General features: G+C 44.1%; 1 protein-coding gene across 1 annotated transcript; it reads right to left on the minus strand.

Annotated features, from left to right (window-relative positions):
• Positions 1-166: 166 nt before the first annotated feature.
• On the minus strand, positions 167-12,501 carry psmd14 (proteasome 26S subunit, non-ATPase 14). Its single transcript, XM_077024633.1, has 11 exons — positions 12,371-12,501; positions 12,018-12,077; positions 8,209-8,280; positions 7,850-7,969; positions 6,561-6,631; positions 6,239-6,389; positions 1,671-1,778; positions 1,479-1,553; positions 1,240-1,365; positions 638-700; positions 167-340 (listed from the first exon to the last, which is right to left on the minus strand). Exons 2-11 carry the CDS (start codon positions 12,063-12,065, stop codon positions 242-244), a joined length of 933 nt encoding a protein of 310 aa, XP_076880748.1. The 5' UTR covers positions 12,066-12,077; positions 12,371-12,501; the 3' UTR covers positions 167-241.
• Between the last annotated feature and the right edge of the window lie 4,987 nt (positions 12,502-17,488).

Consider the following 17,488-nt stretch of genomic DNA (forward strand, 5'->3'; position numbering starts at 1 on the left):
AGAATTTAAATTACTGGTCAATATTCAGCATTGCTAAATATCTATAATAAAATTAATTTACATTTATTTACATTTACATTTAATTGCATGCGTGGAAATATTGAGGATAGCTGGAAAAATATGAAAATTATTATCATCTAGATTGTGTACAAAAACAGACATAATATGCTTTTATATAGGTTTATTTCTTAAAAACACAAAACAGATGTGGAATATGAACATTTATGCACAGCGAAAGATATTACTGGAACACAACCGTATCTAACATAGCGGCGAGGCACTGCACAATATTGGACGTCATCAGTACATCCACGTGCTCTTCCAAATGTCGTTTGGGATCCTGCACAGAGAGAGAGGGTGAGAGAGAGAGAGAGAGAGAGAGAGAGAGGGTGAGATATAGAAAGCGCAAGACACAGAGTGGAGGATAAATGAGAATTAGTGAGATCAGGCTTCAATTATGCCCATACATTATCCAATACTCAGATATGAAATTTCTCTAGTTTTATTTTCATAAACACATTTTAGAGGCAAAAAGGCTTTACTAGCCCAATTAATTCTGAGATTACTGTAATCAGTGCTGGAACAATAACCTTAATAGAGGGCAATAATAAAGCAAAGAGGGAAAAGTTCTCCTCACCTGTTTCCCTACGTTCTTAATGGCCAGCTGCTCAGGAGTCATCTTGTCTTCCTCTTCCACTGCCTAAGAGAGGACAAAATATTAAACACACTCACAAGGATGATAAAGAAATGTGAATAATGGCTCGCCACATCTTGAAAATGCTAAATAAATATTACCAGCAAATCTCGTCCAAAATAAATACTGACAAATTTCAAATTAAATTAGCAGCTGTCCTGTAAAAAGGAATGTGTGGGACACTTGGAACAATTCTACTAATAAATTATCATTCATGATTCGATTATTTATTTGTTTTTGACTTGTGTGTCTGACCTAGTTATAAGTAACTAAGGCTACATTCAGTCAGTAAAAATGGCCCAGATCTGATTTTATTCCCCATAGATGTATCACCACTGTGGCAGTGTGAATAACAAGAAAGCACAGAATCTGACATTTTCAGTTGTGATCCGAGATGCTTTCCTATGTTATTCAAGTACTGAACGGATCAAATGTTGACCATGTCAGATATGGGAAGAGTCCAGTTTTCTGCAGGAGTCTAATCCCATTCACCCATGTTTTCATGATTTGAAGCTGGTTCAGTAGGAGCTCCGTGTAGTGGTTACCTTGTTGTAATTCTTTGCCAGTTCGAGCATCTCCTTTACAATGGTCTCGTTAAGCTTGCAGTGCTCACTGTAGTCCTGTAAGGTGAGGCCCTCCATCCAACTCTTCTTATGCAGATTTAACAGCATCTGGAGGACACAAGCATGGCCAATGAGAAAAGAAATGTCAACAGGCTGAACAGATAAAATTGTGTTTTTAGCCTTAAAACTTCAAAGGTTTATGGGTACTGTAGTTAAACCACCTTTTGTTCTAGCTCATTCTTCCTGTAGTTGATGGTAATGGAGTAGTAATGTCTGTTCAGGCCATGGATCAAAGCCTGAAAGAAAAGCATGTAGGAATCTGAAACTTGTTGCATTTGCAAACCAGGCAATGAACTAAATCCACCTGTTTTATGAGCAAAGGACATCGTAGGTGCACATGGTTATTCTCTCACCTGAATGGAGGGTTTGTTAAGGTGTCCCAGGTTAGACGTGGTCTGTCGTGGTTCATGACCCAGGACCATCATGTTGGCATTAATCAGTCTAAAGGCATCGATCACAACCTGGAAGGAAAACAACACAACCATGTCACACAACAAAACTGTGTATACAGAGAGAGACACACACTAACAGTGTGCATATATTGTTAGTGTGTACACATATATACATATATATATATATATATATATATATATATATATATATATATATATATATATATATATATATATAGAGAGAGAGAGAGAGAGAGAGAGAGAGAGAGACACTGCTCAACTATTCTCATGTAATTGCAATGCAATCTCTCCCTTTTTCACATCTTCACATAAAACTGAACTAAATCTACAGCATACTGTTAAACCAGCCAACTGGGACTACTACACATCTCTCTAACAAGTAACTGTGACCATTTTTAGACACAAAGTAAACATGATCTGATCTAATCCTGAACATGCAAAGAAACTCTCTAACCTGTTAAGGGACTGAACGTGTGATTGTACTCTGAGGGATCATGTCTAATGTCGCATGGTGTCATTATCAACTATGCAAGGACAGCACAGACACACACACAGATACACACACACACACACACACACACGCACGGGCATGCGCACGCACGCACACAGGACACACAACTTAGGAAAATGGGACATAGCTACAAACAGCAACATGCATGCAGCTGGGAAGAACACAGACAGAAAAGTGCACATATGTCCGTTTGCTCACGGCTGTGCACACACAGAAGTGAACCACCGTGAAGAAGGAATGCCAGGCAAGGGTGCAGCGACACGCCTCCGGGACGAGAAAGGGTTTTGAACAGATTTAGGGAAAATAATTTTTAAAAAGAATACAGAAAGAGGCACAGAGGGAAAGACAGAGAAGCTGCATTCAGTTTTCCATAATAGTTATCTGAGGTCTCGACAGGCAAGGACTCGTGCGGCACAGTAAAAACTTTATACGTGTGCATCTAATGTGCACCGACAAACAAAACGTCTCCTCTTAATCAAGGGTGCAACAGTAATGAATGTAGCCGGCGCACACGAATGTAAGTGCAATAGGTGGTCAATGATCAAAACCTGATCTGCCCCTCAGCCCCTCTGAGCTGCGTGCACAGGGTGTAGCAGCCATCGCTCCCACATTCATGAAGACACAACATCAAGGCCCCGCCCTGTTCTGGCACCCAGCTAACGGTTCCAACAGCACTCGAATTATCTTGCGTTTTATAGCACGGTATTATGTTTTATTATATCTCTTAATCAAAGTTTCAGCACAGGTTTTTGTCTCTGGCAACGTCTTGGTTTAAGAGTATTTTTGGATCCTAACCCATCTGTAATCGCTAAGGACACTTCTGAATAGACAGCCAAGCATCCTGGTAAAGTCTTAACAGTGAATGATAAATGCCATAAATGTGATGTACATTTATTAAGCCTTTTGGCGATACAGTAATCAAATGGTTTTGATAGGAGGGCAATTAAACTCTCCAAGCTCTGGCCGCAGGCCAAGTAATTATCTCAATAAGAATACAACAACTGGCTGGAAAAAAGCAAATAAACCATAAATCAGCATGAGACGCGGTTTGTTAATAAGGAGCTTGTCCTTCAGTTTCTATACTCCATTTACACTTGAAGCACTTGGCAGACCGTTATTCAAAGCAACCTGTATAAACACACACACACACACACACACACACACACACACACACACACACACACACACACACACACACACACACACACACACACACACACGCACACACACACACACACACTATTATGAAAGCACCTGTGCTCCCTAGGAACTGAACCCAAGACCCTGATGTTACCAACACTTTGCTCTACCTGATCCACCAGGTGTTCTGCAGGAAAACATGGAAATTCCAGCTTGCTGGATTTGAAGTCCCAAGGCTATAAGCTGTGCACAGTGTCAGTTTCAATTTGAGGCAATTTCCACGCAGACTGGGTAAACCACAGAGGGATCACAGCTCTTTCCCCCCATATCAGGGGAGTGTGCGCAAAACAGCCAACTGCCTGCTCGGCTGTTTCTTGGCCAGGTTCCATGGTGTATGCAGCTTGTGGTCACCGTGCTATACGGACACCGGTGGGCTGTACAGAGACTGACAGGCTGTTCGGAGACAGGCGGACATCCCAGTCATGCTAATTTAAGCCTCTCTTTCCCAGACACACCTGCAGGGCCACTGGTACTAAAGAGAAACACACTGACGCACCATCACAACAATGACAGATGAGCAGAAATGCCACATGTTCCAGCGTGTCCTCCAGATCTCCACCGTGTGTGTGTTTACACTCCAGACTGTGGTCAGTTTTCATCACTCCTCTATGCAAAACAAAACTGAACAAATAAATTCTGGGAAAGGGCATTTTTGATGTCAATTCCAGGATCTGCTTAGGGTTCAGCAGTGAGGAGACAGTGTAAAATGTATTGGGGGTGGCTCGCTACACTGTGAATGAGCTAATAAAAGAGAACAAAACCAAAAAACACTGTTTTGGAGATCAATATCCTGTTTAGATTAGTCAGAATTGCTGGATAATGCTAGGTGGCCATGTTTGGTTCCTCTGGGGGGGACTTGACCAACCAACTAGAACCTTTTTACAAAACAACACCTACAAAACCATTTGCACAGAGGAGGCCCTGCGACTGTCACCAGCAATCCTGCACCAATCATGTACACTCCTGCACATGTCTTTCGCTGACCTTAAAGGACGACGCAACATCCCTCTTATCTGGTGATCTGCCGAACAGCTTCATTATCCATTAAATTAAGAAGCAAATCGAGTTAACGTCGTGTCAGAGCTAGACGTCAGGCAACAGATGACAAAAAAAAAAAAAAACAGCAACCCTAAACGCAAAACAGGAGCTGGATCTTGTTACTGGATGTGTGAGCACAAAACAGCGCCTCCACACCCAAGAGACTCGTTAGCGAAGTTCTGCGAAATCCAGCAGAGCGCGGCGTTCTCCGTGAGCACGACCGCTTGGTGCAGAGCGGGAGGACCAGGCGCCGGCCCGCGCGGACCGCCGTGCCGCCGAACACGCCGTTCGGCCTTGAGCAGGAGCCAAGCGGTGGCGCCCGAGAGGCCCGATTCTCCACGGTGCATATCGCCGACCCTCCAGCTGCCGGGCGGGACACCGAGATTGATCTACAATCACGCCATTAGCACGCCTGCTCCCACGGCAACGCCGACGTTTTCAAACGCAGCCGGACGCCGACGGTGTGAAGATTTGCGTGTTTTAACGTTTAAAGTGTGACAAACGAGGGCATTACGTAGCTCCAGATGACACACGTACCATGCGTGCACGCACACACACACACACACACACACACACACACAACAAGGAACATATGAGATCCGAGCCTAAACACATTTTAACAGACAATGAGCGCCCGAACGATTCAGCAAAACGAACAATAAAAACCAAACACTGTCCACAACTTCTGGACCTTTGATAGTGCCGAGTTACATACAAATACATTTAGACTGAGATTGTAAAAGTGGCACAAGATGTGGTCTGCAACACCCTGTATAAAAGTGTAGAGGCGGTGTGGTGGAGCCCGGTGCTCGTCTTCCTCTCGTCGCCCCGTTCTGCCCCCCATCCACCCCCCAGAGTAGAGAGGGGGAGATGGAATTGCCTCACACTTCCATGCACAGCTCGGAGAAGGTGCTAATAGAACCGTGTCGTGCTACCAGGAAATCTCTCTCTCACACACACACACACACACACACACACACACACACACACACACACACACACACACACACACACACACACACACACACACACACACACACACACACACACACACACACACAGCACCAGTAAGCGAGACAGAGTGCCCTTGCGTGTGTGATGGAGAGCAAAAGAAGAGAGAAAACAGCGAGGAACAGAGGACGAAAGAGAAGAGACCAATCACAAAGCAGGAGGGGACGCAGTCATACAAAAACTGGCCTTGTTTAGAGTGTCAGTGGACACCGAAAATGTGTGAGGGACTGAATGTGTGAAGAGGCAGACTACAGCTTCAACAGTGTGTTTTAAAGGAACAGGATGAGGGGGGAAATCAAATTTACACTAACTTAACACTTACCTCAAAAGAAAAATCATTCACACTGAAATAACACAGACTGGAACCGCACTGACTGGAGGTCTCTCTAACAGAGAGGCCTGTGTGGTGTCTGGCGTGCCACGCCATTACTACGTCACATATCTGAAAACTAGTGTCAGCCACTAGTGATCCTGGAGCTACTGGTCTGAGTTACATATTAAACCTGTTTTCTCTCTTTTATAAATAAAGCACTTTTGAGGTGGTGTAATCATTTCAGCATGAGCTGCACATTGTTAAGTGGTGGATATATACTCCTATACATACTGGCTATGTGACTCATATCTCACACATGTCTAGATGATTACATTAGGGATAAAAGGCAAAGAAATGTGTTAATGAGTACCCCCCCCCCCCCCCCCAACCATTCCACAGAAGGAAAGAGGATGCTCAGTTTGAGACGGGCATTACCTTCCCCTTCACACTCTGAATGGGGTCGACGACTACTGCCACGGCCCTCTCTGACAGAGCCTCGAAGCTCTGCTGTGTGTTGATGTCCACGCCAGACAACCAACAGCCGAAACCTGGGTGACTGTGGTACCAGCCTACCACCATCTCTGGCCTGCCACACACACACACACACACACACACACACACACACACACACACACACACACACACACACACACACACACACACACACACACACACACACACACAGAGTCATTACCGTACTCACACAGCACACGTAGTCATTTACTATCACTGCCGGCTGTCAAATTCCCACTCTTACCTTCCTGTCTGCTTCAACATGTCCAACATCTTTGCTTGAAAAACAGGATCCACGGCCTCCACACTCACACCCTGTCAACACAACCAACATCGCATCAGCCAAATAAAGACACTGCCAGAGTTGGCATGACAAACAATTAGTCTCATTAATCTCACTACCTTATGTAAACAATGACAACAAACCCAACACTGACTTTTTAAAAAGCATAAAAAGTAAGAAAATACTGGGGTTTGCTTATTTGCTTTGAGCTGTCATGGGACATGGATGAGGAGTGAGGGGTGAGGGGACGGGGGGTGAGGAGTGAGGGGACGGGGGTTGAGGAGTGAGGGGACGGGGGGTGAGGAGTGAGGGGACGGGGGGTGAGGAGTGAGGGGACGGGGGGTGAGGAGTGAGGGGACGGGGTGTGAGGAGTGAGGGGACGGGGGGTGAGGAGTGAGGGGACGGGGGGTGAGGAGTGAGGGGACGGGGGTTGAGGAGTGAGGGGACGGGGGTTGAGGAGTGAGGGGACGGGGGTTGAGGAGTGAGGGGACGGGGGTTGAGGAGTGAGGGGACGGGGGTTGAGGAGTGAGGGGACGGGGGTTGAGGAGTGAGGGGACGGGGGGTGAGGAGTGAGGGGACGGGGGGTGAGGAGTGAGGGGACGGGGGGTGAGGAGTGAGGGGACAGGGGTTGAGGAGTGAGGGGACGGGGGTTGAGGAGTGAGGGGACGGGGGTTGAGGAGTGAGGGGACGGGGGTTGAGGAGTGAGGGGACGGGGAGTGAGGAGTGAGGGGACGGGGAGTGAGGAGTGAGGGGACGGGGAGTGAGGGGACAGGGGTGAGGAGTGAGGGGACGGGGGGTGAGGAGTGAGGGGACGGGGGTTGAGGAGTGAGGGGACGGGGGTTGAGGAGTGAGGGGACGGGGGTTGAGGAGTGAGGGGACGGGGGTTGAGGAGTGAGGGGACGGGGGTTGAGGAGTGAGGGGACGGGGGTTGAGGAGTGAGGGGACGGGGGTTGAGGAGTGAGGGGACGGGGAGTGAGGAGTGAGGGGACGGGGAGTGAGGGGACGGGGGGTGAGGAGTGAGGGGACGGGGGGTGAGGAGTGAGGGGACGGGGGGTGAGGAGTGAGGGGACGGGGGTTGAGGAGTGAGGGGACGGGGGTTGAGGAGTGAGGGGACGGGGGGTGAGGAGTGAGGGGACGGGGGTTGAGGAGTGAGGGGACGGGGGGTGAGGAGTGAGGGGACGGGGGGTGAGGAGTGAGGGGACGGGGGGTGAGGAGTGAGGGGACGGGGGGTGAGGAGTGACAGGACTCACTGTTCCAGACTGTGGCATAGCGAACACGTCGATGACGCGCACGGTGTAGTCGTCCACAAACTCCCCCAGCATCAGGCCCATCACCTCCATGGGCACGCCCGCACGCCCGTGTTTCAGCATCTGCACTCAGACAGTGGGAGGAAGAACAACCACACACTTGACCACGTGCCACACACCAAAGCCTTTCCAAAAGCATAGAAGTAAAAGGCGCTTTGTTGAATTAGTGGCAGAGATTCAACAGCACGCCACACTGAAAAGCACCAGAAATCCTCCCGGGAACAGTGGCTAACACCAAACAGTTATGTCCAGTCTTTCAAGTGACAAAATCATGAAGTGCGCATGTGTGTGGATTTAGTCACCTTAAGGAGGGCCAAAGATGAGATGTACACTTGTTCAGCCGTGTCCACAGCAGGGGCGTCGGTGGGAGGACCCTGCGTCAAACAGACAACACCCGTGCTCACTGGCGGGAGTTTGCAATATGATCGGTTTGTTTGCCAGGCAACGCGTGGGTGAACAGGCAGATAAATGGACAGGTGGATGGACAACTCTCTGCGGCCCCTTCAACAAGGCCCCGTGGTATGAGGCCTCCCTCCCACGCTGTGTGTGGTCCGCACACACACACACAAAGCCTGCAGTAAGGCCAAACGGGGCCTAAAGAATGATCTCATTACCATGGCAGGGGCCAGCCTTCGCCTTGCATGGCCACTACATCATATTAAAAAATTCAGCCGTTCTCGCCCCCAAAAAAAACAAGTTTAACACCGCAAAAACGAATCACACCCCAACCCCAGAAACTTGGATTAATTAGCTAGCTAACCTCTCATTAATGAGGCTCCTTAACGCACCTGCTAATGACTTACAAAAGTGAGTGTGGCGATCCCATCCAGGAGGACCGTCATGGTGGAGACGACCTTTCACCTTTGCCCTCAGACATGTGTTTCAAGGCCACTACATAACCGCTCACTCCTATAATCCGAGATGTACGGACATGTTTTAATGACTGGAGGAGATTAGGGGTGGCGACGGGGGGAGGGGGGGGGTCGCGTTCAGTACGCAATAATGAAATAGCGGATGGATTTAAATTGAGAGCACAGCAGGTGTAAGGGAACATTCACACTGTGGAGAGGCGTGGTTTGCCTGCAGGGGCTAATCAAAATTCATGTCTAAAGGCGGGGGGTTATGATCCCAAACCACACACAGGCTCAGAAAGTGAGATGGAAGCTCGAAACATATGACTGTCAAAGGGAAATGACAGAAGATTATGTGATGCAGACAACTACCGTGCACCCGCTAGGAGCCAATTACAGGGAGAATGAGGCAGGCCGCGGCCTGGCTCCACACAATGCACTCATATGTGGCCATATGGACATGTGTGAATTTGAAAATCAAATAGCCAATCAGAGCTTACTCTGAGAACGGGACTGGGCGTATAGGGGAGGTGTTGGGAACACCCGATAGGAAACTTTTCAAATGAGGCAATTTTCAGTCTATTCCCACGCCCAAAGCAACCACCAAGATGGCAAGGAGCACTTTTCCTAAAATCAAACAACTCTGGCTTCATGTACAAAGGAGAGAAAAGTGCACATAGGGAGTGGAACAGAAAGAAAAGGAAAGAAATGCCAGTCTCTCCTCCCCCTCTGCGTTCCCTCCCCACATGACTGGCTGGCCGGGAGCAGTGTGAATCCGAAGGAGGCAGCCTGTTAGTGGAGGTGTTAATTGGCAGAGTTGGAGCCAGTTTGGAGATTTCTCCTTCCCTACTGAGCACCACCTCACCACAGGGCCATAAGGAAGGAGAAAGAGAGAGAGCACGAACATGCAACGTCCAGGGAATCAGGACTTTATACTTTGAAATATGATATATTGTTAAGATCTGAACCCACCATTCACAATAGCTTTTAGCAACCCTGCTATCAATTAGAGATGCATTGATACTGATGTCAGGGAAGCAAGTGATACCGTGTCCATTTATACATACTGGTACTCATAAAATGCCCCAATATCAACATCTGAGATCATGTATGTAACTTTAGTGTATCATGTGTTACTGTACTCAGACAGGATGCGGGAATACTTTACAATTAACAATAACAGCCAAAGCAAAGCAGACTGAGCAAACTGTACTCTGCAGAAATACTGAGAGGAGGCCCTATAACATGTTTATAAATCAGAAACCCAATTAAACTTAAAATGAGACATAAAACTGAGCACAAACAGTTTGAGGCTAAAGGCACATGACAGCAGCTATAATGTGGCTTGATGTGGGTTACAGACCAAGAACAAAGACCACGGTATTTTGGGTTAGCAAAAGTGATCAATCTTTACTTAAACTGAAGGGTATATGGTCATGTGAACACATTCGAATGTAAACGTGCCAATAAATTCCAACATGTACTCATCCACCAGTCCATTATGTTGTTTTCTGTTCAGTGACTGTATCTGAGCAGATGTCCTATGTGTTAATGTGTACTGCCCAAATTTATGTCAATAACTTCACTGTTCCATCCCTGATTGCTTCAAAGGTAACTCATTCTAGTTTATGCGGCTGCATTGATGCTGGCGGGTACCAAAATACATGCACTCATAATAAATCTGATAAATGGTATAGATGTAACCCTCCTACCAATCATTATTTGCAATGTAATAAATAATTGTCCAGACCAGGAGTCAGACAGCCAGCCAAAGCAGCTGACTGGTAGAGCAGAATGTTATGAGATTTGGGACGAATTGCCGAAATTTACAAAAACCAAACAAACTGACTTTATAGCTTTAGTGAAAATTACACTTTATCTGTGGCCCACAGAGGCTAATGTTTGTGTCCAACAAGCCCCAAGAGTATAATATAGGTATTACAGCCCATCATAATAATTTATTTAAAATACTTGAAAACACATATTATTGCTTCAGCACACAATTAGGTGCAAATCACATTTTACATAAAATGCAATATGGGAATTGTATGCTCATAACGGTTATTGTGATAGATAAGGTGTTTAATTACAGAGTTCGCACCGCCAAAAATGGATCAGACACCTAAAACGACACTTTCCTGCCTAATGAACGATTTCGAGAACACAATGTTAGGAGGGAAAAGTTCTGTAAATCCATCAGCATAATGACTTACCATGACAGATAAGGTCTAGATGAAAATGTAAAAAAGTCATAACAGGGGTTTAAGATGGTAGGGGCTCATTTCTAATAACTTTCCCTAATCTAGGCAACTCATCATCTAGGATGCGAAGTGCAAAAGAAAAATGTGATCACTCTAATGATACAAATTAAACAAAAATAAAAACGTAGTTTTCATCTTTTATCAATTCTGAGCTGAAGTAATCGGATAGTTAGAAGTTGTGGTTTTGGCTGTGAATTCCATCAGGCTGGATGTGAAATTAAACAAAGCTCCAGCTTATAGAGGTAAAGGATGGAGCTTGAAACTACAAGGCTGTGGGTTTGACTCTGAGGAACTACATGAGTGTTTGAATTGCTGGAAACGTCTGCTTTAACACAAAGGCATGCATGTCCTGTTCTTATTTTCTCTATGGTCTTTCCAAGTTATAATTTATTTTTGATAAGCTCATAAGTGTTCTTGTTTTTAAGCAATGTACCAAATGATCAATTCTGACATCAAGTATTTAACCACAATCATTATTGGACTTCCAAAAGAGAACAACTGTATAATATGAAGTGCCAGTGGAAAGGGTTTACTTCTTTATTGATCGTAGAACTGTCCATGAAAGCAGGGTGAACTCTGAAGTATACAGAAGCATCTTAACCGCTCTGATCTAAGCAGCTGTGGACAACGCTTTACTTTCCTGGACCTTAACTGAGACATGCCAATAAAGCACCTACAGAGGTTTTCAGATCCCAGACGAGGGGTGTTCTTGACTTGCCAAGTCAATCGCATGAACTCCTCTGAGCCTGCGTGTCACTCACTGAAGACAAGACTGAAGGCAAACAGCCTCCAGAGACAGGCAGGGAGTGAAGTGCTGTATTAGTGCAGGGGGATCTGGCAAGATATCAAACCCAAGAAGACACCCAACTTCTAGTAATGTCTATGAAATGCAGCAGTGTCGGTCAAGGACTGCAAAGGCTTTTATGAAGCCAATAGAACAACAAAAAAGACAATGTATGTTAAACTGCCCTACCACATACAATGACACGGCCGTTTTACCTGTCCCAGTCCTGGCATCCCACCTCCGAGCCGCAACAGCCGGTCCATGTCGGTTTATATCTAAGCAGAAATATACACATATCTCACACTTGATTTGCACTCTTTTGAGTTAAGGGTATGTCATACGAATGAAGCAAAGGCTGCGTAAGTGTGACGGAACGTTAAAACAAACTCATTAAAAACACAAATGTAGAAGTTAGCTGTTAGCAACAAACGTCGTTAGCATTAGCCTAGCTAGCCAACGATACTGATTCTACCTCCAAGGAGTTAGCTAACTTAACCTACATGCTAATTATAAAAACTGAATGGTAAGTTAAATTTATATATAGAGTTGAAGAGAGTTACGTTTATACCTGTATAATGTGAATAGTATTCTCAGAGTTTCTTTTTTAGCCAGGTAGCCAGCTAAACCTCCTGATAGGTCTACAATGAATCAGCCCGAATTAACACAGTGAAGTCAGCGACGGCAATAGCTTGATCTACAAAGTAAGAGTTCTTTCATAATAAGAGTCATTCGTAAGTTACGGAACTGGTCAAAGCAAAACGCTACAACCAGAAATGAAAAATATATATATTGTCGATAAAGTAGTCGCGCTTGTATTGTTAATGTCATTTTTTAATTTAATCAGACACATTTTGTGTGTTATTTTGAGTGTTGGATATACCCATATGGTATATCCAAAAAATGTCAGCCGTTAATTAAAAAGCATGGCTATTAAAAAAAATTTCAAATAAGTATTTTTCCAGCTTCATTATCATTTAATTCCGTCATCAGTCTGCTTGAAATGGTGAGTTAGGCTTGATTATTATTCCTGTTTTCTCCTTTAGTCTCTTCATTTGCTCCAGGCGATTTTGACACCTGCAAATGTGGGTGCTGCCACATCCCTTCTGCGCATGCCCCCTTTCTTTCACCTATCCCCACAGTACTCCACCTCTAACGATGCACAGAAATAATCTGTGAGAATCATATGACACACCATCTGTTCTCGTGTGTTCCTCTTTTAAGAAAGCTAGCATAGTCATAAATGAGTGCTTAATAAGTTACTTGTTCTAAAACATTATACCACACTAACAGTGTTTTTGGAGGTTATTGTTAACTGACATGTTAGTAGGCAATGTGCTCTGCAAATGCTTTAAAATCCACAAGGCATAGCACATCAAACAACTATGAATTTTAAGGAAACTCACATTAGTCAATGCACAGTGGGTATACAGGGTTATTATTGTGTTTGTATCTAACTATCCTCCCTAAATAGATATATGCAGAAAAACTGGGAAATTCCTCTCATCCTTTATGGCTCATTGAGGTCTTCAACACATTATTATCACAATGAACCTCCATTTCTGACTTGCTAGACAACTGTTTTTACACATTAGCCTCTTGTGCTTTTTGTGTCTCACCTTCCAGATCATTCAGCAAACGTTTAATGTCACCTCAGTGACGATATTTATAAACACAAATACCAAACTAATAAGCCTATGGAACAAAACTGAGCACAATCTTGAAAAATTCAATATTTCATTTTGTGATTGTTTTAACACTTTGGGGCATTCTAGGTTTTGTTAGATGAGGTATTTAAACTGGCAAAACTGGCAATTTGACGGCATGGAATGAAGAATGCTGGATTAACTACTCACACTCAAAGCAGGAAATGTCCAAATGAACCAAATGAAAATAATGAGAACATGAGAACATTGAAAATAATGAGACATTTCAGAATATATATATATATATATATATATATATATATATATATATATATATATATATATATATATATACACACACACATATATATATATATATATATATATATATATATATATATATATATATATATATATATATATATATATATATATATATATATACACATATATATATATATATATATATATATATATATATATATATATATACACACACACACACACACACACACACACACATACACACACACACATACAGTTTCTATGTATATGCTGGTATACAGCGTGAAGTGAGAGATATAAACAGTAGATGGCGCACTTGTATCAAGAACAATTCACAATTGCTCAAGTACCAGTCCGTCGCGATTTAACGTGTTGGAACGTCAGTTCGTGATTTTTCTCGTTCTCAAGTCGACTATGCATTGTTGGTTTCACATATTTCTTTACTAGTTCAATGACTTCTGTAAAATATGCACACGGCAAATATGCAGCGACCACTATATTCAATTTTATCTTCATATGATGTTAGTTTAAGTCATAGCTCACAGGATCAACTACAAGGGTCTATTCAGAGGCAATAACTCCCTGTAGGATTCTGAAGCCTCTAAAGTTATTTTGACTCGCATGCACATGTGACGTATACAGGACATTACTTCACCGTAACTCCAAATTGCTAATTATTGGCATTTGTGATAATGTAAGCAGGTGTACAAAGACTATTTGGGACAGGCATGTGAATATATGAAGGCATATATAAATGGAGTGTAACAGTATGAGAGAGAATGACTCATCTGTACCCATCTGCAGAACTTATCAATATTCATTGCATTGATGTGCTTATAAGATCAAGGCTCTGTAAAAATCCATCTGTACAAATAATGCAAATAATATTCAAATATTAAATGTATTAAATATTAAATGAAAATTCAATGCAATTGTCAATGGTGGATTTGTAAGAAGTCACACTGCATAGAAATTAAGTGTGTACCTCATTTTAGTATTTAGCACTAGTCCTTGATCACGTCAGGCTATTGTAGATCATATTATATTAGATTACTGCCAAACAAATAGTAAAACTATGCCCAAGTAAATACAGTTTCTTGAGGGGAACAGCTAATTCTCATGTAAATTTTGAACTCCACCGTTCACAGGAAGTGGTAATGGGAGGTGTAGGATGTCTTCCTGTGGAGATGGATTCCACAGCAAACCGATTCAGATAAGGAGGCTTTAGCCTTGCCTTCTGTTCATTCGTAGCCAAAGAGATCATTAGAAACTAAATTATACCTCTGCTATGGCAAATTCATACTGTAAATTTGATTTCTGGTGGTGGAGAAGATAAAGGTGTGTTCTCTCCTTATAGAACATTCTGGAATCTGCATCAGACCCAGTGTTCTTTCTACTGCTCAGGTCTGCATGTTTATATGCTGGAATGTCACATATTATGCAGTTATTTATTCCTTCAGATAAGGACAATTTGTATCATCATACTAATAATCAAAACCAGTAGGATTTCTGATCTTCACAAAATATCAAAAGCATTTTGAAGAATGGAGATATTTCTTTTTAGAATAGTCTGTGCTACTCTGCCTGCTTCACCCGTCAGTCTTCCTCCGGAGACTCGATCCACCTGTGAAACAGTAATACACGCTGCCAGTGCCCTACGCCACTGAAACAAGATGCAGCAAGAGCCGGACGTAACAGCACGGCCGTACTGGGGGGCCTCCACGCTCATGGAGCCAAGAAGCACCCCAGGCTCCTGGTTCCAATTTCTGAGTGCGTGTGTGTGTGTGTGTGTGTGTGTGTGTGTGTGTGTGTGTGTGTGTGTGTGTGTGTGTGTGTGTGTGTGTGTCCAGATCTCCAATCTGGGGCTGCATTCGGCCTGTCAGCTTGTGTGTAAGTGTTGCACGGCAGTGAGCAGGGATGGGACTGTGCTGCTGGGCTGGTTGTGTCCCCAGGCAGTGCAGGGACGTGTGTGGTGTGAGATAGAATGAGGCTGGGAAGGCTGTGTGAAGCACACTCCCTCGTTGGTATGTGAGTAATGTCCAAAACCCACTCCTCCTCCCCTCCTATTCCGCTCTCCCTTTCACTCATCCGTGACCCCCCTACTCCTGATTTGCCCAAGGGGAGAGGGGGGGGGGGGGGTTTAAGGGACTCAGGATCCCAGTCCCAATCCCCAATCCCCTCATGTTGTCCCACCAGCACCAGTATGACCACCATCCCCCTGACCCTCCCAGTCCACTCTGACCATACAGGATCATGTTTCAGCCTCTTGTCCTGCCCTACAGATACGCCTATACAGATACTCACCAGATACAGATACTCGGAGTATCTAATCTAGTCTGCGACTGTGGCCGGCTCTCTGCAGACATGCATTAGACTGTCCAGCTATCAGGTTACACTCTTACTGAGTAGTGGCTTTCTCAGGCAGTAAATGGCCGGAGTGCAGCTGAAGAGTACCGTATGACAGGAGGGGGCGGAAGCTTCCAGAAGGACACTACTAAATTAATAACAGTACCAATGAAAGACAAAGGCTGCTGATTTCTCAGACAAAGCCTGTTATTTTCAAACATTCATTATCAAAAACCTACATTTATAAAGGTGAAGTCTGACCTGAATGGAAATGTGATGTGTTCATTGAAGGGTTGATGTTTGTGTGTGTGTGTGTGTGTGTGTGTGTGTGTGTGTGTGTGTGTGTGTGTGTGTGTGAGTGTGTATTGGAGGGCTGCGGGAGTATTCCAGGAATGCAGTGAGCAAAAAAAAAAAAAAAAAAACGCACCGATCGGATTGCAGGAAGGAAACCTCAGGAAACAAACCAGCGAGGACTCGCATTCCTCCCCCAATCGCTGCTCTTTTTCTAGAGCGTGAGCCATTACTGTACAAATCTACCCACTCCATATCAGCCCTTCAACACAACACCACTTCACCTGCGTTCTGTAAGACTTATATCACTGTGTGCCTAACTCTCTGTGAGATAATGGGAGAAGAGGAAATGGATATAAAATTAAGGTTTTCCTTTATGCTGAAGCCACGGCAGCCAAGGTCTCCTGACATGAGAAAGCTCAGCTGGGAGTCCGCTTCAGAGGAGACAGACCGTGTTGTGATCAGTCATTATGCGTTATACATCTTTAATGCTGTGGTCAAAATGCAATAGAGACTTTAGATCAATGCTCTGGCAAATGCATAGTCAAACCGCTTTGTTCTAGAGATAAAGAAATTTGCAGCTCCAGCTATGATGTGTTTATAAATTAATGCATATTTTGTATAGACATTTTAGTATTTAAAAGTGTTTTATTAAATTTATATAATATTGTATATCATAAATAAATGGCCATTTGCAAATGTTTCCAAGAATGATTAAAATAAAGAGAGACAAGAAGAGACAAAGAAAGGACCTGATAGGTTAATTCTCTCTTACCGCCATCCAAACATGTCTACCACCAGACAGGCACAATGCTCCTCCTATCGATCCAGCTGATCTTCAGACTTTCTAAATTTGGCTGGATGATCTAGCCTGGAGCCTTCCTCTCAGTCCAGGATGCCGTGACTGAATCCAGCTTGTTTGCTTGGTTTTGTTATGGCTGGGAGAATACATACAGGTGACTCAGTAGCTGTTATTGCTTGAAAATAAGCTTGAAAATAAGCATAAAAAATAATTAAATCCTGGGAGCACTGACCCTGAGCCTAGGTCAGAGGTCATCACAGCCCTGAAGGTTCAGGTCCTACAGGTTTTCCATCTTCCATGTTCCTAGGAGTCAGGTGCG

Source organism: Brachyhypopomus gauderio, chromosome 12, assembly GCF_052324685.1.
Source record: "Brachyhypopomus gauderio isolate BG-103 chromosome 12, BGAUD_0.2, whole genome shotgun sequence".
Lineage (NCBI taxonomy): Eukaryota > Metazoa > Chordata > Actinopteri > Gymnotiformes > Hypopomidae > Brachyhypopomus > Brachyhypopomus gauderio.